The sequence below is a fragment of the Watersipora subatra genome, chromosome 2, assembly GCF_963576615.1.
Source record: "Watersipora subatra chromosome 2, tzWatSuba1.1, whole genome shotgun sequence".
NCBI classification, from domain to species: Eukaryota; Metazoa; Bryozoa; class Gymnolaemata; order Cheilostomatida; family Watersiporidae; genus Watersipora; species Watersipora subatra.
In genome coordinates this window covers 75558844-75584111 of record NC_088709.1, presented here as the reverse complement: position 1 = coordinate 75584111, position 25268 = coordinate 75558844, and the positions used below count along the sequence as shown (strand labels likewise).

Genomic DNA, 25268 nt, shown 5'->3' with positions numbered 1-25268 from the left:
CGTTTCCATGTCAGGTAGCACTTGATGATTACAAAGCTCCCCAGAGAAAAGAAGAGTGAACCCGTCGCGTAGAATATTTGTTCAATCATTTGCTAAGGATCAAATACTGTCCAAGGTCAGTGTTGACAAACAGCATAAAAGTATTTACTAGTCCAGCCTTTATTTCAGCGCGGCGCTCTGACGGGATAATGTCATTCTCGATGTTAAGAGTCTCAAAAGACTTTTTACAAGTGTTTTTGGTTACCAAGAGCCACTGAATATTTTCTCTAAAATCTTTGGGAGCCGAAAGGTAGCGTTGCGTTATGAACCAAGTGGTTAGGTTGGCATGGCGCCCGCTAAAAGCGACCTCGCTGAGTGATGTGCAGTGTTTTTTGAGGTCTTTTTCCGCGCTGCAGTCGTCAATGATGATGAGCGACTTTTTACCCGACAGTTGGCCGCCTTTTTTGTGTCGCTTGATCAGGCTTTCTAGGTTGTCAAACAAGTTACCGTTGCACAAAACTGTGCACCTATTCAGCCAAGGACGATTGTAAGTCTTGTTGTCATGGAATGTGGGACAGATGATAAAAATGTGATCAAAAGCATCAAGGTAATACCTTTCAATTACATTTAGCGCGTGATAAGTCTTACCCGAGTTTGTTCGTCCGCAAATGATTGCGTTGTGCGGATGCTTTGGAAGTAAATTGTCCAAATTATTATACAAAATTCTTTATTGTTCGATATTACTCAGTTGGTTATTTACAAAAGATACACGTTTGTCAGTCACTAGAAATACAAACGCTTTGCCATCGTCTTGCGTTACATCTTTTGATAGCTTAAGCTTGACATAGTCTTTGATCTGTCGACCCGTCCCACTCGATCTTTCATCATTCAAAGTCCTCATATCTATAATTAAACAAAACTTGTCCGTGTAAAATTTTTCTTGGTTGATGAACGCTTCTCCATCACCAAAGTACTTGACCGCGTTCTCATACGAGTAGGGAGCTAAGTAATTTGATGTAAATTGCTGGTTTGTTGCGCCGTCTATATCTAGTCCGACATCTTTTAGCATCAGATTCCAAAATGTAGTGTCAACAGAGTTATCCTTCTTGAAAAACACCAAGATCGCTCGAAGACTTTCATAGCTCGCGTTTATGTTTATTTCAAACTCGGACTCTTCTTTTTGTATATCCTTGATCGTGTGAGATTTGTAATCGTTGATAATGTGACTATGATTAGAATATTTTTGTTTAATACCTTCAGCCAAACTGGGTTCTAAAATGTAGTCATATTCTAAGCAGAGGTTGGTCAGCGTATACTTACCCGCGGCAAATTTGATATGAAATTCTACATTGTTTTGGATCGCCTGCGGAGTAAAGGCGGCGTAAGTCAAAAATGATCCTAGGTGAAAAGAATATCTCTCACCGTGAATCTTTGCGAGAATGTCTTCAGCCGCGCCGTTTATTGAATGTCATTTCTTTTTAGTCGCTGTAGACTGAATACCTCTATGCGTAAGATCGTAAGTATACTTTTGCTTCGAATGCCAAAACTCTCTATATATCGCTAGATGAGCGTAGTTGGATATGTCGGATATAGTTTGACCATTTATGGTCATCTTAAACTTTTCTACGATCGCCGATGTAAGGTGATCGGGAATGTCCGCTTCAGTTCCATCGCTGGCTAGTTTGAAATTGTAGGTAAGATTAAGCGATTTGGGGTAAAGAACTGCATTGGGCGTTAGCTGGGGCATTTTAATTACTAGCTCATCGCTAGGACTCGCTGTAGATGGATTGTGCACGACTCGCGCGCGCATCTTGTGCTCTTTTAGACCCTGCCTGTCTCTCGCGGACAGGTTATGGTTTAATTCTCCTGTATACATTTATTATAATAAATAAATAAATATGGATTTGGAAGGTAAAGACTTTAACCCCGATGTCGATGAAATCCCGGGAGAACCATCATTTGTCAGCGCCGCATCATCATTTACCGAGCCGCGCATTCATGAACAAAATGATGCGATATCCAAGGCGAATAATTGGCTCGCTCAAGCTGACTTGCCCAGCATTGATGAAATAATTTTAAAAAAGGGGAAAGGTAGGGTTGTAGATAAACGATTGTTTTCGGCTATTGTTGAAGTCGTAAAACCCCGAGATGTTGATGGAATAAATGCGGCTATAAATATTTATGACGATTACTCGCGACGCGAAGGTACTTATGATGACTTTGTTAGTAAAAGGTTTCTTACGCGAGAAGAAATTGATAGCTATCTCACCTCTTCTATAGATAGTGTACCTAATCCTCCCGTTAACACGCCTGGTGTAGACACACACACGCAAAATACAATCGGTGTAAAACTATCCAAGCTGGATATATACTCTGGTATAGATCATTCCAAGTTTGTGATGATGGATGACGGTGGCCTCGCGGTAAAAACGAGCAAAGGCTCGCAAATGTTGACTTATGTGCGTAACCCTGAGCTTTTTGTCAAGAATCCAAAGATCCCAACCGTGGAATATCAAGGACTTTTGGCTTGAACAAAGATGAATACACGAAAAGAGTAGAAAAAGCCAATGCTAGAACCATCGCTCCGGTGGATGAAGAAGTGGATGCGGATCAAGGCAATTTGACTGACTTCAAGTCATGGCTATCTAAACAGGGAGATACAGTGAAAGACCGAGCAAAAAATTTCATAGATCGGCTCAAAAGTAACAGAAAAACATCAGAGTTTAATTATCGCGAAGAACTTGAAATGAGTGATATAGAGGGAAGGTTACCGGAACGAGAGTTAGTAGCTATTGATCAGAGATTTCAAACTATAGAAGGACAAATATCAGTGGCTGTGTCAAAAGCTGCGAACCTGACAGAGCAGATACAACAACTCGATGCTAAAGAGGACAAATCTCCTAATGAACTCGCAAAGTTGCAACAACTAAAAGAAGAGTTGGATGCGCAAAACGGTTTAATCAGTGATCTAAAAGGAGACCTTTCGGATAATACAGCAAAGATGCGAAAGCAGCGCAACCTAATTTTAGGCATTGGTGGTGGGTTAGCCGCTGGAGGAATTTTAACGGCCATATTCGAAGCGGTAGCGAATGCGTTGGGATCTGATGCGGTAAAAGATCTTATTCCTAAATCTACCGATCCGAAGGATATTATCGAAAGCGGCATTGGCAAAATTATCAAGAAAAATCTGGAAGACTTGGCCGCGTACTTTCATGACAGATATCTAAACACTTCCGGCGCAGTACAAGCATTTTGGCACATGATGGAAAATGCTGTAGATTATCTCGAAAGCAACTTGTGGATAATCATCGCCGCGGCATTAACTTTGTTAGCGTATGAAATAAATAAGCACAGATAAATCTTTTATGACGTCATAAAAGATTGTTACAAAGATTGTTACAAAGATTGTTACAAAGATTGTTACAAAGATTGTTACAAAGATTGTTACAAAGATTGTTACAAAGATTGCGAAGATTGTTACAAAGATTACAAAAATTGCGAAGATTGCGAAGATTGTTACAAAGATTGCGAAGATTGTTACAAAGATTGTTACAAAGATTGCAAAGATTACAAAAATTGTTGTTTAGGTTTGCGAAGATTACAAAGATTACAAAGATTGTTACAAAGATTGTTACAAAGATTGCGAAGATTGTTACAAAGATTGCAAAGATTGTTACAAAGATTACAAAAATTGTTTAGGTTTGCGAAGATTGTTACAAAGATTACAAAGATTGTTACAAAGATTGCGAGGATTGTTACAAAGATTACAAAGATTGCAAAGATTACAAAGATTGTTACAAAGATTGTTACAAAGATTGTTACAAAGATTGTTACAAAGATTGTTACAAAGATTGTTACAAAGATTGTTACAAAGATTACAAAAATTGTTGTTTAGGTTTGCGAAGATTACAAAGATTACAAAGATTGTTACAAAGATTGTTACAAAGATTACAAAGATTGTTACAAAGATTGCGAAGATTACAAAAATTGTTGTTTAGGTTTGCGAAGATTACAAAGATTACAAAGATTGTTACAAAGATTGCGAAGATTGTTACCTTATTGGATTAGCGCAAAACCTCCTACACTCGCAGCCGTGGCAGCGCCTACAAAAACTCGCTCATATTTTTTTTGTTCAGAGCTAGGGGTGTAATCTAAAGAAGGCGCTTTTAAATCGGGGTGAGGTAGTGTCGGCTTTTCACCGTAGAGCTTTTCATAAGTATCAAAGGCCGAATTTACCGAGTATATTTCATCGGTAGCCTCCTGCTTTCGAGCATTTTGCTCGTTTAGCCAATCTTGGTTTTTGGCTCGTTTGATGTTGTAATCCGCTTGTTCAGCGTTTAGCTTTTCTAACGCCGCATTATGTCTCTTGGCTTCTTCCTGAGCTCCATTTTTATCAATCTTTGAAAAAAGATAATTTCCACCGGCGAACGCTAAAGAGTTTACGACGGCTCCCACTACCATAATCGCGATACTAGCCATTTATTATATCTCATAAAATACTATAAGCTCTTTTATATCAGTACTGGATACAACACAGGTCACAATTCCGTCTACCTGAAGATTGATCGCGTGTAGTTTATTACTTAACACCCCGGAATATGTAACAATTTCGGATTCGTCATTAAAAAATTGTACATCTAACCTCACAACGGATGAGTATGGCCAGTAGAGAATAATATCTTTGATATTTCCACCTCGAGGAATAACTAGCTGAAACAAGGCTTTTTTATCAGAAACACTTATCCGCTTTAGCCTGACTTGATGCACAGTCACGGATTTTGATTTACTGCCATACATTTATTCTACGATAACTCGAGCTCCGCAATAAATTTTCCGGGATAAGCGTTACCTCGTTCATCCGAGATTGACACGTTTAAGCTGTTGAGCTCGCCAATGAGCATGGATTTGTAATTATTAGTAGGATGGTGTTGTATTATTTCTCCCACATCAGTTCTGCCTATGGGAATAATTGAAAGGAGATTTGATCGTTTACCGTTCCATAAATTTTTAGACGTGTCTATTCCATCGATGTATAAATACAAACACAATGGTGTCAGATATAAATATTCATTCTCTATCAGTTTGGCTAGTCCACCCGTAATCGTCGCGTCAGTACTAACCTTTAAAGTGTTTTGATGAACTTTAAATGAGCCTGGTAATTTGGAACGGAGCTGCTCGTACGTGTAATACCCCGGCTGAATAGTAGTCGTTCTACCGTTGTATGTGTAACTGGTCACCTCGGTCAAATTGTAAAAAGATAAATATAACGTAATTGTCTTAAGGCTAATACCGGTTGCCTTCACGGATCGATCGAGCTCAATGCGACCGGTTTTGTTTATTGTCAAAGAGGTCATTTATTAATAAATGACTGGACAACTATCTAGCGGTTATCCCATAGATTTTTACAACTTAACTGTCGTCGTAGCGATAGACGAACATAACAAAATATCGTATAGCTTTGTCAAAAAGTTTGTCGATATCTCACCAGCACCGGTAGTGGTTAAAAGCTTTGATGATGTCAATCGATGGTATGATGATCCCATGTTATATTATTTTCAGCAATATAAGTTTGCCTTATACTGCGCGACTGCTTTGTGCGGTGTCAGTAAAGATCAGTTGACACGAGGTCTACCTCTTACAAAAGCTATTTTAAACTTTCACGTTATGTACCAAACTAAAAAGATGTTGGCGCAAATGGAGATTAGAAATCCCGGAGATCGAGATTTTGATCCGTACAACAATCCTTACAACAAAACCGAGTACTGCAAATTGCTCAATGAGTTTAGAGTAACCGCTAAAGATATTCCTGAGATTGATCAACCAGCCGGAGGTCTCGGATTTATCATACAAGACGGTGGTAGTAAAGTAGGTTCTCTACAAAAACAGATGGCTGATCTAGGCAGGCATCACAAACCGTATCCAAAATATCCATCAAGCAGTAAAGATAAGACGGATATGGATGTGCATCGAAGTGGTGCCAATGGTTGGGGTACTTATTACCAATTTCCGGAGTGGAATTCGAGTGCGGGTACTAAAATGGTTTCGGTAACTCAAGACCCATTTGACTACAAAAGGGTAGTGCCCGACCATAGTAAGTCATTCACATCCCCCGGAATAGTTAGACTTAATGATAGTATTAGAGCTTACGTCTACTGTTTACTGGGAGCTCAGGTGCAAGCTAGACAAGCGGGTTCCTCCCTCGAGTCTCAACAAGAATTTTTAGTTCTGGTCAATGACTTGATCATGAAAAAGCAATCTCTCCAAGATTCTATATCAAACTTTGAGGACGCCCTCACTAAAACTCGCGGGCAAACAAATTATGTTATAGCCAAAGGTCTGTACATGATACCGTCAGACTTGAACTTGAACGCTTTAGGACAAAGCGTAAAAGGATTTAACGATAAAATTAAAATAGCCCAAGCGTTTGATAGCGTAGGAATAAAACCTCCACCACCGAAACCAAAACCCACACCGCTAAAGCCTTCACCAAAACCCGCGCAACAGCCAAAACCTGCGCAACCTGCACCAAAACCCGCGCAACAGCCAAAACATGCGCAACCTGTGCCACTACAACAGCCACCGAAACCTGCACCACTAAAGCAGCCTCCAGCACCGACACTAAAATCAACTCCTTCTGTAAAGCCATCTATATTTCCTACAGAATTATTTTCACCAAAACCTGCCCCTTCTGTAAAGCCATCAACAGAATTGTCACCGCCCGAGGGCAACGTTCACGAAGGAAATAAATTGTTAATTGGCGGCACTATAGTCATCGCGGGTATAGCTTATTCCATGATGTAATTTTATACGGCTGTATAAAATTATGACAATGCGGCTTGTAGAGCCGCCTTTTTCATCGTTTTGTACCCGGGTATATCTTTTGCCTTGGCCAGCTTTTTGAGTTCGGGTAAGTTAACGCACAGTTCTGGTGGCATTCTGTTCTCATATCTAGGTATGGGTCTACCTCGAACTGTATATCTTTCCGTTGACTCTTTATATTCGTCATACACAGGGGGTCGGACGAGATCAAACAACTCCATCGCATTGATCCATCTTTGACTCAACTCATCTAAACTTTCTTTTGGTTTCCTATTCAAGAAGTGCGGCATTGTTAATGTCATTTATTCTATAATGTCCGTGTGCCAAGCTATTTATTGAATCTAGGTAATAGCGTTTGTCGTCAAAGGCCGACAGAGTCTTTTTACTGAATGTACAATTTTTTATCTCGTGTAGTTTGGACTGGAGTGTCGTCATGGTGGCATTTGGAGCCGGATCTCCACTATCCAGGCATTGTTTGTAGGTATCAAACTTTAGGTTTTTGGTTATACACTTTTTCACTCCTTTGCATTTTGTCAGCCCCCAGCCCTCACCCTCTACGCAGTATGACTTGGCTCGCAAAGCCACAAACTCCGCTATCGGTTTGCCACCACCTTCATCCTTGGGCAGACCTATCACTTTCTTGTTTTTCTCGCTGTAGCACGGATGATCTTTAGGGTAGTTGCTCGTATCATACTTTTCGAGCGGCATTTCCTTATAAAAATCTTCCGTCTCGATTAATAGCACTAAGCTGTCCGTGTCAGTATACATCATTCTAGCATCGGGGTATTGCCGTCGTATGTCATCGTAAAAGAATTCGTACATGAGCAGTTTGGACAGATCTAAAATGGCCTGACCGACGTAAATAGGTTTGTTTAGGGCCACTGTAGATTTGCTCATGAGAATGGCCGCCAAGTTGTCATTAAACTCTTTCTTACACTTGAATCGCGGCTTATTTATGAGCTTTTGTTTGCGATTCATTTTAGTAGTCAACTCTACATCTATCCGTTTGCGAACATTCTCCATCGATTTCCCGAATACCGCATTGTTCATGAGCTTGAAAAAATCTTTCTCAAAATCAGTCTTAGCTTGCTTTCGAAGATCGGTGTTTAGTCGAATGTACGGCTCCATCCATGCACTTTCTTTAAACTTCAGAACTCGGTGTACTTTAGTCAAACGCAGACCCTTTTTCAAATAATACTTTAAGATACTGTGTTGTACGACGTACTTGCGCTTATCTTGAAGGTTTGGCACCAGCTTAGGAACTTTTGCATAGCACGGCTCTCCAAGCTTGTCAAGCTCTCCCACATCGCGCATATACTCTGACCACTGATCAGGTTTCATTGATTCGGGTGCCAGGGGATAATCATTGTGTTCGTTGTGGAGCTTGTTTGGATATTCTAGATCTACCTCCGCCATGTAACCTTCATCATCATTAATGTCTGGCAGCCCTTTCGATTTCACCCATTCGAAACCACCAGTCGGTAGCTTTTGCGACATGGCCCACCCGTACAGGTTATTCTCATCCAAGTACATCAGGTAGGTAGCTGGTTTCTTTTTATCATACCCCTCCACATAAGGGTTGTTGGCCTTGGCGTATCGCAAGCCTCCGCATGTAGACACACCACCTCTTATACCACTCTCTACAAAATTGTACATGTCTATATCACTGATGAGCTCCAGTTTTTGTTTTGTTATTTTAAGCAATGCATCCCATGACAATGAGGGTGCTGAGATGTAGTGACACGGATCGAGACCATATACATCCATGGCTGTCGATCTATGGCTCTCAAAAACATCAGTCAAAAGCAAGACATCCGTCTTAAGATAGAGATCGTGATAATCACCCAAAGTCTCACACCCCAGCTCCTTCCACACTTTTTGAGCATGCCGATAGTCCTCATCACTTATACCGGCATAATTGTCAAGCGATGAACTAAAGTACTTTTTATCCGGGAGTCGTCGTTCTTTAAACCTCTCGTGAGAATCCATGTACTCGTATGGATACACGCCCTTTCTCGCCAACAAGCCATAGTGTTCCGGAAACTCCTGTTTCAAGTGTGGGAGATCGTCTAGTCCTTCCACTAGTTTGGCCAGTGAACTGTTGAGGTGCTGGAGGCTGTCCATAAACTTAAAGCGATCTATTCTCATTGACATGTACTTTTCATCCGTGTTCGCTATAACATCGATGCCCTTGTACCCCTCGTAAGCCTTGACAATTAAATGAGAGTCATACCCTTTGAGGTTGTGAAATATCACGTTAATCTTTTTTGTCTGTCTGTGCTTGAGATTGCAGCTATTGTGCGCGGGGCCTCTGTACGACCCAGAGACATGATCATGATCTCTAACTAGCCAATCTTCTTCTGTAGCCTCGCGCCCACACATGTAGCACTCTGTCGCAGTTTTAAATTCTCGCTCTTGCTCCGGAGTGATTATTATTTTCGCGATTGGAATGCTATCTATCAACTCTTCTATTCTATCCAGCTCTGCAAAGAATCTCTCCATGCAATCCTCACCCCTGTAAGTCTCAAACCTCAATGACTTTCCTAAGCTGTTCACCAGGTTTACGCCGTAGCCACACGCTGTATGGACTTTGGTATCTTTGTCTATAATAGACTCAAAGTCCGCGTAGACGGTGTAAGGCGCCTTTTCCATATTTTTAATGTTCTTAAAATTCATGACCGAGCCAGGTTCAGGCATCTTGACGACGCAAGTACCATCGTTAGCGGCTAGGCACCCTTTGATGTGCTCCTTAAATGTTCTCTCGCACGTTGAGTGGTGAAGACATCGTAGGCAGGTATAGTTGCTATGTCCTCTGTGATCAGTTTGCTTCCTCATTAACGCTGACATACTCTTGATCCACATGTAATGATCCTTGTAGAGAAGCAGGTTAACCTCGGGGAGACCTTCCGCCTCCTCAGTATACAACCGGTTATCCGTGTGGACAATCTCCAACCCGCTCCTGCTCTCGCCGCCTTCTCCCTTAGATTCGATCCACTCAAACACATTAATCACAAGTTTGTTTTTGTTAGCAAACCTTTGTATCTGATCTTCCGCAACCGTCACCGGATACTTTAACATTTTAGTTTTTAGGGCATTTTTATACGGGATGTATTTTGATAGCCTGTCAGCATTGTCATTCGGTGGATGTAAGCATGATAGCACCGCCCACAAAAAGCACTTGTTTTCATCTACCGCATCCGGATTTATCTCTTTTACTTTTTAACTAACGCTGATTTCTTGGTTTTGGTAGTAAAAGCAATGTCCAGAGATTTTGCAATCCGTTTTATCTCTGCCATTGATTTGGCACCTCCATTGTTGACGTTTATGATGGCATTTTTGTTCGCTAAAGCTTTAGGGGTTGGTTTGTACGTTCCACCTCTTAGAGGTTTCCACCGATAAATTTCCAAATAAAATCTAGATACTCGCTCCAAAATCCACCCCGAACCGTTGTTCGTAAATTCATCAATTTTTCTGATTATATTCGCTAGCTGTCTGTTTAATTCTTCATCCAGATTGGTTGATGCTAGGATTGGTACGGCGCCTTCTCTAGGGGTACCCCAGAATCGTGTGATTATAGTACCACGCTCCAGATGGGAGAATGCAACTTCAGCACTTACGCGAAGTTTTTTAGTTTTGTTAAACGCATCATTAATCCTACCTATAATGATGGGTTTGGCGTGATTCCATACAAAGTCTATGTCGGCTGATTGATAACTGGATACATCTATAGTAGATTTGTTGGTGACCTCGTCTACAAAAGTGGTTCTTATCCCCACCCGCGGCGCTCTGTCAACACCTCTCAACAAACTCACCAAGTCCGCTTTTTTCACGCGCGGTCCAACTGTTATATCTCTGGCTCGAGCTAAAGATTTTAGATCTTTTATACTCAAGTCATCCACTGTAAGACGTTTCTTGCCATCGACAATATCCTTTAACTCGGCTTTTCTCAGCTTCGCTGTATTCCCAAACCCCATACGCTTCGCCTCTTCCCTCATCTGACTGGAGGTAGAGTCTCCGTACAGGTTTCTCACATTGCGGAGGGCATCATCCGGGTCAGGCTTTTTATGAACACCGTCTACCAATATCGGTATACCCTTGCTGGTTTTACCAATTACCTTGGATCGATCGCCCGCACGATACGCTAGCTCCGCTTTGCTCATTTTGCTGTATCCTTTAATACCACTTCGCTTGGCATCCTGTCGAAGCCAGCTCGTATTCCCCTCTCCGTAGAGGTTTCTAATATCCATTTATTATATAAAGCCTTTAAGCATTGTTCAGTCAAATCGATTGATGTAGGCTTAAAGAAAAGCGTATAATAAATAGACAATCAGAGGTTTAAAGAATTTTGTATAATAAATAGGTGCAAAAAGCAAGCGTGACCAGCACCGAAAGGTCCTGCAGTCGCGTGTCACCTAGGTGACAGCCGTGCCTGTTTCTAACTCTCTCCATTTTATTTCTAATATCCATTTTTTAAAAATCAGCATGAGTTTGTGTATCTTATTTCTCGTTTGAATGTTCATGGTTAATAAAGGAGGTACAAATGGCAAGCGTGACCAGCACCGAAAGGTCCTGCAGTCGCGTGCTCTTTGGCAGCCGTACCTTCTCTCCGTATAAGTTTTTAATATTCTCCATTTTTTCAAAATCCCAAGGATTTTGAAAACTTTAAATTCTAGGATTTTTTCATCTTTAGACAAAAATTGTCAGGGCGAAAATTATGAGCCAGAATCTCCATATTGCATACTACTCCATACTAATTCCATTTCCATAATTCATTTCCATTTCCATATTATTTCCATTTTTATACCATTTCCATACTTGTAAAATAAAATTTCCATATCCATTTCCCTAAAATTATGGAAATATTTATGTTTATGGAAATGAAAAAGTAAACATATCCATAATATGTTTAGCAATCCCTGGTAGGTATTGAATTGCTTTAAATAATAAGCATATATTAGAGTAATAAACTATAATCATCATTTCTTTAATATGAGCATTAATTACTATTTCAACTAGAATTCATGATCTTTGTTTAACCCTTCTCATGGTTGATGTTATTGATCTAGTCAATCACTACGACTGACTAGCACAAAAAAGAGGCGTGGCCTAAACGCTCCTTGTTGGCACCGGAAACGCTCGTGTAGTTATCACTTTAGGGGGAGATAACTCTATGGTCGCAACCACCACATAATTGCAAGAGGAATACTGCTCAAACTTCAGTGTGAGTTGGCAAATAAGTTGACTACAATTATCATCTTGCATAAGTTAAAATGGAAATCTAGAGTTGGTTTTAATTTATATTAATGAAACTACAATACTAGGTCCCCAAAGTCACCAGTCAGAATGGTGATAATGTCTAATAATCACCTGAATGGTGATAATGTCTAATAATCACCTGAATGGTTATGTCTAATAATCACCTGAATGGTGATAATGTCTAATAATCACCTGAATGGTGATAATGTCTAATAATCACCTGAATGGTTATGTCTAATAATCACCCGAATGGTGATAATGTCTAATAATCACCCGAATGGTGATAATGTCTAATAATCACCCGAATGGTTATGTCTAATAATCACCTGAATGGTGATAATGTCTAATAATCACCTGAATGGTGATAATGTCTAATAATCACCTGAATGGTTATGTCTAATAATCACCCGAATGGTGATAATGTCTAATAATCACCCGAATGGTGATAATGTCTAATAATCACCCGAATGGTGATAATGTCTAATAATTACCCGAATGGTGATAATGTCTCATAATCACCCGAATGGTGATAATGTCTAATAATCACCCGAATGGTGATAATGTCTAATAATCACCCGAATGGTGATAATGTCTAATAATCACCCGAATGGTGATAATGTCTAATAATCACCCGAATGGTGATAATGTCTAATAATCACCTGAATGGTGATAATGACCTTATTCCTAAATGACGCAGGAGTTGGAGTACAAGTCCATGAGTTTGCTAAACGTAATCACCTGACAGTTTTTTTCAATGCAGTAAGATGTCTGGAAAGCCTGCGGTGTCCGTTGATCCACGGTATCAGTTTCACATTAATGTGGAGTTGCAGTGCACACGCAATGCTGTGAAGAATGAGCTTCCATAGTATGCATGACTTGCAAGGTTTTAGGTAATGCATCATGGAAGTAATTGTGCAGTAGATCAAAGTGGGCAAGTTACTGTAGGAGCACAGTAGCAGTAGTTGTCTACTCCACATTACAACATTTTTTAATGTGCTGCAAAATTACCAGACCAGCAGCACCCCAGACCAGCAAGCAGCGCCCCAGACCAGCAGCGCCCCAGACCAGAAGCGCCGCAGACCAACAGCGCCACAGACCAGCAGCGCTCCAGACCAGCAAGCAGCGCCCCAGACCAGCAGCGCCTCAGACCAGAAGCGCCGCAGACCAACAGCGCCACAGACCAGCAGCGCTCCAGACCAGCAGCGCCACAGACCAGCAGCGCCACAGACCAGCAGCACCCCAGACCAGCAGCGCCTCAGATCAGCAGTGCCCCAGACCAGCAGCGCCACAGACCAGCAACGCCCCAGACTAGCAGCGCCACAAACCAGCAGCGCCACAAACCAGCAGCGCCACAGACCAGCAGCGCCACAAACCAGCAGCGCCACAGACCAACAGCGCCCCACACCAGCAGCGCCCCACATCAGCAGCGCCTCACACCAGCAGCGCCTCACACCAGCAGCGCCTCACGCCAGCAGCGCCTCACACCAGCAGCGCCCCACACCAGCAATGCCTCACACCAGCAGCGCCCCACACCAGCAACGCCTCAGATCAGCAGCGCCACAGATATTGTACAACTTTATGCAAACTCAGGGTGCATACTGAACATTAGCAAATCTGGTGCACGGTACAAAAAAAGGAGTCGGCATCGTAATTATACATCCCGCATTAGTCTCTGTGTGATGGCTAGAAAGTTGTACCATTTAACTGCAAGTCTTCAATCAAAACATTTGTTCTTTACATCTAAAGATATAAAAATCAGTGTTTGTCGGCCTGCTGTTCGTGTGTCCAGTTATAGCCATTTAAATCTATCAGCGAACAACCACTTCGAACAGGATTTGAACTCGGAACCACCAGCTCTGCAGGAAAGCGGACTATCCAATACACTACGCTGCACTTGCTATACTATAGGATCATTGTGCACATACATATGCAGCACAATTACAAAAAGCATCACTAGGTATTAGTTACTACTAGCACTCCTTAAGTTACGCTTGACGCGTAACGATTATAAGCACTAGCTGGCATCAGACAGACACTGTTCTTATTATAGTAAAGATTTAGACTAGCTTAAGTTACTCAAATTTATTGGGTAAAGAAATATAGCCAATGGCAACGAAATTTAGCAACTAATGCTAAATTTTCTCTGCAAAAACTATTTTATTAACCTTGCAATGTCGGGCGTTCAGCTAGTATACCATAAGTTATAAACTTTGGCGTTCTCACAAATCATACTTTAAAAATATATTACTGTGAGTTCTTTTTTATGAATAAGGGTTTTGACCAAGCGATTTCTAAATATTCTTCATCAAAAACTGCATGATTTTAATATAATTACGTAGCGCCTCGACTGTTTCCTGTTGACTTTTGTCCACATCTTAAGATTTTTTTCATCGATTTTTGCTACTTATAATATTGTTTAAAACAGTAATTAATAGACATCGCTCAAAATATTATAAAAACTATAGTTTTTTGTGCTACCTGCTGCTAATAGTGTTTACTTTCCGTTTACTTTATGGCACTCTCAGTTAACATTTAAAGAGTCTATTCATAGTAGTTATCTGCTCATGCAAGCATTACAAATTCAATGAAGACTGAAAAGATGGTCTTGTGTTAGATTTATCTTCTCTATCAGATAGTTCACCAAAGTATGTCACTGTTTACTATAGAGAAGACTAGCTGTCGCCTTCTGCTATGATGCTGGTAAGAGGATAGAGGCTAACCTGCATGAGCTGACACTTGATGTGAACAGTGAGTATCTGTTAACTTACTGAGGGTTCCTTTCTCTAGCACACTTGATTGTTTAGCTGAGTTTCTATGTGACACCCATAGACCTATTAACTCTACTTAATAGTCTAGTTAATAGAATAGTTAATAGTATAGTTAATAGGTAATATGGTGATACCAGTCAGGTTAGCCTTAATTGTCTAGGAGGCTAACTTGTGTGATCAGTTAGAATAGCCTGTGAAACTAGTTAGGCTAGCTTGTGGCATCAGCAAGAATAGTAAGTGGTACCAATTAAACTAACTTGGAATATCACTTCTAGGACAACAAATTGAGTGGGTTTTGCTTATATTCAAGTCTTTTTCAAAATTTTGACATGATTCTCACATCTGCCATTTTTTGTTCTTCCGTTTCTTGTGTTCTTCTACTTTGTGAGTATCCAATCACAGATGAGATAGGCTTATGCTAAATTTTCATATGCGGACATAAGCCTGGTTCCCATATACGCAGTAAAGCACTGGCGACAGCACCTGAGGCTATCAGCGGTGAAATGTGAACCTACCCGCCAGGTACCGCTGGAAGTTGCCGGCGGCAACACTAGAGTTTAGTGCTGTTCAAATTTTGCGAAGACCCGCAGGCTAAACCTTCCCGAAATGCACTGTACAGGTGAAGGTCAGCATTATTAAAACGACATGGCAAGCGAACATTTTTATTAGCGATGCAGCTTTATGTGAACAGAAGCCGCTGAGCCTAGTGTCGCAAGCGTTTTGCTGCACAAGATTATCGCCAGGGTCTCGCAATCAATATGGAAACCAGGCTATAGGCCCGTCAGCATGCTTATGTATTCTGCTGATTCTATCTCTCATGTTCGCTTTGTGATGTCCATCACTGTTACGGCTGATTGTTTGCAGAGGTTGGTTACAACATGGATGAGTGTCACAGGATGATCGCTGACAAGATGGCCACAGAAAAGGGCTACTTCGCGACCAGCCCTTTGCAAAGAAATTGGTGATACTTAGGCTATGCGAGGCCGGTTGGTCATAAGCTTTATTTTTGCGAAGCAACTTTTGGCAGAGTGTGGCATCTTTTGATGACTGGTCAGAGATAGCGTCAGAGATGCGATGACAGCGTGCGCAACAGAAGTGTTCCTGTTCCCATGACTTGCTCAATCCATTTACACACAATTGTCCAATAATATTATTGGTAGTTTTTTATTGGGAGTTCTGTTCTTTATCGACAGCCACCTTTTTCTAATCCTCACGAAGTCTAAATACACTCTTTGTTATCATAGTGTGAGGGGTGCCATGGTGTCAGGTGCAGTCATTGGCAGGCATTGACAGGTGATAGACATACTGGATGTGTCGTTTGTAAGACCTTGTATAATACAGCACGGCGCTATGTCCATGAGTTATTCAACACAGCTCGTATATATTTACTCTGTGAAACAATAGAGCGAGAGTAGCGAAGACAAACACAGAGTTAGCTAACAGTTCAATGATTCAATAAAAAACACTTGCGAGCTCCTATAGCGCCGGTTGTTCACTTGGAATGAGAGCTAATCAGTAACACAGCATACTTCACACCCGAGTTGACACGGACAGAGGCGCGTGTACAAAACCTGATCAAATATCAGAGCAGTGTTCATGTGTCGATGCGGGCACTTAGAATTGCAACTGTAGTCATTGTGCAGCGTTTGGACAGTTGCATAGCAACAAACATCGACGAGCTGGGTTTTAGGGTTGACTGAAGGCGACGTGTGCAGGCGCATAGCGATAGGCATCTCTCGTTCATGTTTCCACAATAAACTGACCCGATCGCTGATAGACACAAGGTAAGTGCTCTAGCCGTATTCAGTCTTTTGTGACTGATTATCTTAAGTCTTGAGCAGCAAGCTCTGTTTGTTTATCTTGACATAATCGGTCTATGCGTCGAATAGTCGTCTAATTATTCTGTGCTCACGGCCATGGAAAGTCATTAGTGATAAGACATTCCTATAGACTCATATAGAGCGAAGGCTCCACTAGTGTAGTGTAAGTGTAAGTCCACTAGTGAAAAGTGAGACAGCATCACGATGCCAGAGCTACCTGGATTTCACCTACCAGGTAAGATGGGCTGTCGATGGTCAGCGTACTTTGGACTAATCAGATTTTAACGATATGGTGATTCTGACATCTTGTCTAAGATGGCAGAAGCGTTATATTAGATGTACTTTTTTGAGAGAAATACGAAATTATAAAGCATGTAACAAAGATTCCTCGTGCTTTGAGGAGTTTGTTGTCAAATAAGTCGTCAAGTTGTTCAAAGTTATTAAATACAGTAAAATGGAACTTTCAAGTTATTTTCAACCAAAAGGTCAACTTGAGACGTGTAACAGACACACGAAGGTGACATCTACTCTCTGTAGATGTGTGCTGTTGAAATAGCTCCAAGTAATTTCTAACTGAAAAGAGTGAAAGGGATTTGACAAAGATTTGATGGTGAAAAAATTGGTTTGGCAACTCAAATGCGTAGTAACAGAGGGTCAGTTAGTAGTAACAGAGGGTCAGCTAGTAGTAACAGAGGGTCAGTTAGTAATTTTAAGCTTGCGATGCTTTCCAACACAAAGTCAGCTGTAGACATGGCGGATTTGAGGTGTTCTTGCTGTAAAGATGGTTTCATTAAAATAATAAAAAAATTTTTAACGCTTCAAAAATGCAAATTCAGGAACAGGCTTTCTTTTAAAATGATGTGATAAAGCTCAACGAATGTAAACATTAAGATTACGGGTAGATCATTTCGACTAAACACTCTGTTACTCAAACAATTTTGATAATGCTTTTAAACTATTGATAGCCTATTAACCACATATTTTCTAAGATAGATCTCTGGACTAAGATAACAGTATGCCTTGAATCATTGGTTGTCCTGTCAGCTGTATAGCTGTGGTGAATCGTTTTCGTTTGTCATCGTACTCAATAACATCCAAAACATAGAGCAAATGTGTTCAGGATTAAACTCATAAAATAAATACAGAGGATCAAGTACTGTACATATTTGTACTGTAGTTAGAGCTGTACTTTGTGATCACTCTAGTTTTCTAGAATATTCAAACACAACTTGAGCATGCTTTATTTATGACAACGTAGCTCAGCATGGTTTTAGGAAGAAGTCAGAAAAACTCATACGTACAAGACTCAGTCTTCTCCTATAGGAAGTTTTAAAAATGTTTTTGTAGCTCCTCTAAAATCATTCGGGAAAGGTTTCATCCACTTAAAATGTAAATGCTGTACTAGAAAGCGCTGTATGGAGGTTGTCATATTGGTGTTAGCAGGTCAATGGGTCAACAAATAACACATTTCGTTTCATCTCACATAGTCAATCACAGCTTTATTTAAACTGTTTTGAAGAGTTTTAATTGGGATTATTTCTGTGTACATTGACTGGGCAGTTTTATGGTGACTCCAATTATAATTGGTGTCAAGAGGAAATTTACCAGAAATTAAATTGTGATCATCGATTACTGTCTCAAGTACAACCACTATGGTAATGTAAGCTTGATGCCCTGCATAGAGGTTCAAAGTGAACGCATCTTACGGCTATGTATTTATTACTGCTAATATTGGTAACAGCACTCTTTACTTCCTGCAATCGATTTCCTCTCAAACAGGAACAAACACGTCATTAAAATTCATTCTTTCAATGCGGCTTTAATTGGTTGCTCACTGATAGCTGTTCAAATCCCATACTAGGACAGCAGAGCCAACCTTTTCTTTTTATATTTTTGCTAATTATTGATTGTTTGTTTAATTTAATAGTCCTTTATTAATCACATAGTTCAGAGGAGGCAACTCTACTACCAGTTTATTGTTTATTAGTTTATTTTTAATACTTTCTACATATATTTTAAATTTAGCCGCTAAAAGGACTGGAGCTTTAGAGTTCAGTAAAATTGATAAAAGGCCATTATGCTTCACATTGAAAAACATTGAATCGTCTAGCTTCTCTTAGGATTCACTAACACTAAAATAACTGCATATATACTATATATATGCATATGTATACTATATATATGCATATACAATATATATACAATATATATACAGTATGTATATACAATATAAATACAATATATATACAGTGGGTATATATGTAAATGTATATATATACAATATATATACATGTATATACAATATACATACAGTATATATGTATAGTATATATACAGTATATATACAGTATATATATGCATATATATACATGTATATGCATGTATATATACATGTATATACACACGCATCAGTACAGTCAAACGTACTGATGTGAAATCTGTCTCTTGTTAGGTATTGCTATATGTAACATACTCAATATACCCTATATGTCCTATATGTAATACCCAACAAGAGACAAAACTCTACATCAGTAAGTTTGACTGTGACAATTTCCTGCCCTGCTTCACTGCCATCAAAACTGATTGGCCTAGACAGCGTAGAGGTTGCTGCCAGGTAATGAATAGAATTGGCAGCAATGACACGCTCATTTCATTCACTGTCAAAGTTATTTAATTAAAACCTTCAACAGACATCGGTAAGTTTCTTATGCATGAATTAATTGTATTAAATCCATAACAGGCCTTTTAATAGAGCATTATAACCTATCGACTCCAGCCATGTCTGCTAAATTTCATAATGTAGTCTCATGTAATGGTGAACATTGGCTTCATACTGGAGTTTTATTGTCTGTGAAAACTTTAAAAACAGGTTGTACTATCTATACAGAATGAACATCGATGTCTGTGGTAGACGCGTAACGCAAAGACAAAAGAAAAAAACTTATCTATTGAATTATTACATTTGACCTCGTCTTATTAAAAAACTGGATTTCGTCAAGCTAAGCTTTAGAGTTACAATAAAAGAATTGATATATGTTTTTCCTCATACTATATTGGCAATAATTTCATTTCATATAGATATATTTTCTAAATTATGCCGTACAAGAAACACGAAAATGGGGAACAGTCAACCAATCAAATCAAATAAATAGTTTGTCATAAAACATTAAAATTACATTTCTCTGTAACGAGAATGGATATTAGGTGGAACGTTGTTAAAAGAGCCAGCGATAATATTTTTAAAATAATTGCTTGCAATATAATAATTAATTGATAATAATAATAAATTAATTTCATATAATAAGATAATTGCTTTTTTGCATGCAATTCTCTGCAGACAACCTTGATATCTACTGCGTGTTCTACCTACAGAAAATGTTTCGTCTTGCTTTGCAGTCATAAAGCATTTCCAAAACAAATAAAAAATAAATGACAAGTTTGCTTCAACTCAGCTTCACTTCACCTCAAGGCAATAAGCGTACTGTGGCAGGCAATTAGCTAAGTATGTGTAATATTTCCACTGATTGATACGAATGGTGAAAATGTCATGCACTTTGTGGCATGGCTAAACACACAAGCGTATCAAAACAGAATTTCTTTGATCAGCATTTATGCAAATATTGGTTTTTATTTGAATGAAGTGATGGATTGTACAAATGTATCTAGCATGGGGCTAGCGACATTGAGAGCAGATGCTAGCAAGTGCTAGCAACCGCCTTGACAACTTATTTTTATAATGTTTGTTAGCTCTACGTCTTACTAGACAATGGACCACAGCTGTCGTGCTTCACGACTCATAGTATTTCATGAAGTAATTCGTGCGCTTGTGAAAAGATAAAATTGGACCTGCTCAGCTCTGCTTTACAGATCTTTTTACAAACATTCACAATAAGCTGTCTCATTATTCGACAAGTCTTCTATAAAAGTTCTCCGACAAAAACTTCCATGCAGCTCAAAACTAAAGTGTCTGCCAGCATACTGATCATGTCTGTCACCATACTGATCATGTCTGTTACCATACTGATCATGTCTGTCACCATACTGATCATGTCTGTTACCATACTGATCATGTCTGTCAACATACTGATCATGGCTGTTACCATACTGATCATGTCTGTCACCATACTGATCATGACTGTTACCATACTGATCATGTCTGTCACCATACTGATCATGTCTGTTACCATACTGATCATGTCTGTCACCATACTGACCATGTCTGTTACCATACTGATCATGTCTGTCAACATACTGATCATGGCTGTTACCATACTGATCATGTCTGTCAGCATACTGATCATGTCTGTTACCATACTGATCATGTCTGTCAGCATACTGATCATGTCTGTTACCATACTGATCATGGCTGTTACCATACTGATCATGTCTGTCAGCATACTAATCATGTCTGTCAGCATATTGACTACTGACTTGACTACTATCATGACTGCAGTGATGCTGGTCTAGCCACAGAGAATAATAATTTAATAGTTTGCTTGTTGTTAAGTGGTATGGATGACCAGGCATGTGAACTGTATAAACAAGAAAAGCTTGTGCACAAAAAGGTAAAAAAATCTACATGTGACGCTGCTAACTGCTCATATGAATCCAAGAGCATTTCTGATCGTGAAGACACTGCTTCTGTCTCTTGCGCTGTGTTGAGAACGACATATGAATCGAGCTTGATAAATTGCACAATGAATTCATAATACAGTGTTGAATTCTTGTAAAACAACTCTCTAGGTACGTTGTGATATGTTATATGTGTTTGTGTGTAAAACATCTCCGTTCTTTTTTCAGATTGTGGATTCTGTAAAGTAGCATTGCCACAGCCTGCTCAGAAGATGAGCACCGGAGCAGTGATTGGAACATCGCTGCCCAAGATCGCACCACCTAGTACGCCAATACACATGGCAGCACTCTCAACAGTCAGACATGACAAGTCTCCTACTGTGGCAAAACTCATTGACTCCACAAACATATCTAGAAACAAGTCAGCTCCTGCGAAAAGCTCAAAAACATTTGTCACTAGTGCGGATTACGGTGCGCATACACAGTATCGAAATGCACCAGGCTATGAGGTTTATCCTCCCTTTGTCACTGAAAGGCAAACTGGTACTAGGGTTCCTCCAAGAGTCAATCCTTTGCAGCCACCTCCGCCCCAGCGGCTCACCACCAGCCTAGAGACTATTGAACCACACTGGCACAATGAAAAGAGGCGTAATGTCATGCAGCAGAGAGAGTGGTATCGGTATCATGGAACTTGGTCTAAAGCTTTCTATGGTTCTCCGGCGGAAAAGGAAGCATATAGGTAACAAAGATCTAGCTTTTTGCTTTTACCTTTTTGTTTATTTAAGAGGTCTACTCAATCAAATAACAATGTTACTATATAAAATCGGTGTATATTATTGAGAGCTCATTGGAAGCAAAAACCAAGCCTATGATGTTTATGTTTGGGCTTAAATTAGAAGTCTTTTCGTTGAAGTGATTAATGAGAAGACAACTTTGAGCCCAACAAATGCGGAGCTGCCCTAACTAGTACTCAATCAAAGATACACAAAGGTTTACTTGTTCAAATAACTTGGGGGTACTGAGACATTCACAGACCGCTATTGATTTTATATTCAACTTTTTCAAACATGATACTGGTTTTGTATGTCAAAATAGCTCCTTTTCAGAAAGAGGAAGACGCCAAACACGCGTAAACAAAGATTGTAGTCCATGCCGACCCATTTGTGCAAACAACTGGTTAGCAGCTTATTCTGCTAATAACGATGCCAGAGTGAATTGTCGGCAGCAAGGCACTCCGTAGTTTTCATCTACGTTGAGTGGATGTTACTTTGAGATTCTCAGACAGTTGAACTTGATTTAGATAATATTTTGGTGAAAATTAAACTTCATGATTATTGCTTGACAGTTTAATCAACTCTCTAAAATATTGTAAGTCAAAATTTGACAGCAACTTTGAGTAATTCAATCAGCGACATCATTAGTTTGAACACTATTAATTATGACACGACCTCGACCTCGTAACTCTCCAAATACTTGATCCAAATTGGTTAAATTGTAATGAACTTTATTCTGGATTAGTTGTAGAATATTTTGTAGTTTGAAAAAGGATTAAAATAAAATATATGCTTGTAACTCGACAAACTTTGGGAGTATTAGTTGTTAATAATATTTCTGTTATATAAGTAGCAGTGAACTATTTAGAAATGACCATATCATGATAAACTAAGCAAAACATAGTCTGCAGTTTAGAGAGCAAAGCCGGCATGCTGACTGTTTAAATTGACTTATTTGAGCAAAAAGTAAAAAATGGCATCGGATCCATTTGATCTTGAATTTTTTTGAGCGTCTTTTCATCATAAACCAAAGGTGCTGGATGGCTATGAATACGAAGTTACAAAATGATATCAAAGCATTTCTGATAAAAATTCTTTAAAATGTTGCTTATCATGTTGCAAATTATTTTCTTGCTTAGCAAGGAAGGCAACATATTCATAACTGCTTCTAACATATAAAGTAAAATACATTTTAAAACATTTTTTTAAGGTTGGCAATTTCTACAATTTACAAATGGTGTTGACAACCATTTTTCAAGACAGGAAACTTTATGAAAATGTTCAATCTCAAAGCTTCGTAAATCCTGACATAAAATTCTACATGTGTTCACACAACCTTTCAAAACCTCCTAAGATTTTCTATTTGTTTTAGAAAAAGGACACGAGACACCCTGAAGCAGCAGATGAGTGATTTTTGGGCAGACAAGAGACGGGGTTGGCAGGAGGGTTCCAAAGAGAGTCAAGTCTCTATAGCCTATGACAATGACTGCATGATGCAAGACTCCATAGACCACAAAAATAAAACTATATATCTTATGCAATATAGGGATGATAACAAGTCTGTAAGTCAATGTTTATAAATCAACAAAAGTAACCGCTTGTTGCTACTGTCTGTATGATCTAAATTGAGTTGTCTACTCATGCAACACTGTATGAACAAATGCGGACAATTCCTTATAAATTGTTTTAACTCAACCTTGAAGTGACAAAAGTTAGCTCAACTTCTATGTTGCCATACATGTAAATATAAAAAAGTATAGTTAATAGATTTAACATGACTAACATTTTAAAACAAAAAAATGAATAAAAGTTCATATCATATTACATCTAGATTTTCAGCTAACAATAAAAAGCCATATTTATCTTTCCAGCAAAGCTTTAGTCGTGTTATGTGTTTAAGGGTCATGTCTAGGAATTGTTCAGCAGTCTGTGTCTGTGCAATGAACCAGGAAGGTTAAAATGAAACATGTTATGTCAAGGTCACAAAATACTTCTTGCCTAGTGAACTCAGTTTTCGGTCTGATGTCGCAACTAGGTGGGTACACAGCAATGTCATGTTATGAGTAGATCGTCATCAACTCTACTAATTGATGACAATCCTTAAAAATTTTATATTAAGGATTTTAGGATTTAAAAAAAGAGATAATGAAGATTTCAAGAGCATACAGTATTTATTTATTTTAGGAGCATTTTAGTTATCCAACTTTTACAATCTAACTAACCAGACAGCGTTGTGAATTTCGATAATTTACAAAAAAAACAGTAATAAAATAAATAATTAACTCAATAATTACAACTTTACCTGCACACAGCTGGCATCCTTAAAATCTTTTTAAATTATATACAAATACTTAAAAAGATTTAACAAATTGCGTCAGTAAAGTTGCTGAGTTATTAGAATGATGGTTATGAAGAGCGATATACCTAAATAATCCGATAAGAGTCGATACAAAAATTTCAAATCTTATTGAAGAATAGCCAAACTTGATTTGAAGGAGATCGGGCCAAACAGTGATTTGATCTGAGGTGATGAGTTGAGATAAAAAACCACCGCTTATTGAAGGATTAAATTATATATATATATATATTAGATTACATCTGAACTCTGCCCATGCTACATATATACTCTATATTGTATTGTCCATCTGTACCAGCCTATAAAATATAATAGCATTACTTTTTAAGTTGCAAAGAAACTAAAAGCATTTTCACTGATTTATTTATGAAACCATTGCATACATGAACAGATTTTTCCTAGTTTTACCAGTAAAAATATTGGTTTACAACCGCAGAGTATCTGGCTAAAGTTTGGGCAAACATAGTTATGTATATATGCATTCTGAAGTCTGTCAGTGTGTTTTAGTTAATGGAAAAAGGATGGGCAAGACAAGCTGAGAGACTCAGACAAGAGCAAACATTTGAGAATGAAGCGCTAAGATATACACCAATTAACTGGAGCCACACACTGAAATAACGAGAAGCCAATCACACACACCCTAAAACAAAATGAAACAGGACTATTGGGTCAAGGCTATATGTGTAGCTGTTCTTATATATTATATGTTTTGTCTTATGCGCCATGCCAGTTGTCATCATAGGTAACTAAGACAGATTTGAACGTATTTGTTGAACTATGCATTGCCAAGTGCCTTCCAGAGCTACAAATTCTCTTACGGAAGTGTATATAGCTCAGCCCAAATAATTCTTATGATCTCGTGCTATGCGGTATGTAGTTAAGTCCATTAGCTCTTCCAGGCTATGCTTTTTGTGATATGTATTTG

At 39.1% G+C, this 25268-nt stretch overlaps 2 protein-coding genes across 4 annotated transcripts in view; both read left to right on the top strand.

Moving 5' to 3' along the window:
* LOC137388939 (complex I assembly factor ACAD9, mitochondrial-like) overlaps positions 1–16065 on the top strand; it is a 37481-nt gene extending 21416 nt beyond the window's left edge. For both annotated transcript variants that reach the window (XM_068075442.1, XM_068075443.1), the window contains exons 15-16: positions 14721–14802; positions 15687–16065. In XM_068075442.1, coding sequence (XP_067931543.1) covers positions 14721–14802; positions 15687–15787 — 183 coding nt within the window. In that variant the 3' untranslated portion in view covers positions 15788–16065. The remainder of the gene's footprint in view (positions 1–14720; positions 14803–15686) is intronic.
* Positions 16066–16466: 401 nt separating this feature from the next.
* On the top strand, positions 16467–25267 carry LOC137387165 (uncharacterized). 2 transcript variants are annotated; one of them, XM_068073490.1, is made up of 4 exons: positions 16467–16606; positions 21443–21953; positions 23360–23549; positions 24851–25267. In XM_068073490.1, the coding sequence occupies exons 2-4, from the start codon at positions 21487–21489 to the stop codon at positions 24959–24961; spliced, it is 768 nt and encodes a 255-aa protein (XP_067929591.1). In that variant the 5' UTR covers positions 16467–16606; positions 21443–21486; the 3' UTR covers positions 24962–25267. The 2 variants fall into 2 exon arrangements, with proteins under 2 accessions (XP_067929591.1, XP_067929590.1); XM_068073489.1 differs by lacking the exon at positions 16467–16606 and adding an exon at positions 16759–16877.
* The last annotated feature ends 1 nt before the right edge of the window (position 25268 follows it).

What these genes read in the sequence shown, in the direction of transcription:
- LOC137387165 (XM_068073489.1), top strand. Translation starts at nt 16,847, where the DNA reads ATGCCAGAGCTACCTGGATTTCACCTACCAG. An exon ending in ACCTGGATTTCACCTACCAG is followed by an intron (nt 16,878 to 21,442) that starts GTAAGATGGGCT and finishes TTCTTTTTTCAG; the next exon opens with ATTGTGGATTCTGTAAAGTA. An exon ending in ATAGGGATGATAACAAGTCT is followed by an intron (nt 23,550 to 24,850) that starts GTAAGTCAATGT and finishes AGTGTGTTTTAG; the next exon opens with TTAATGGAAAAAGGATGGGC.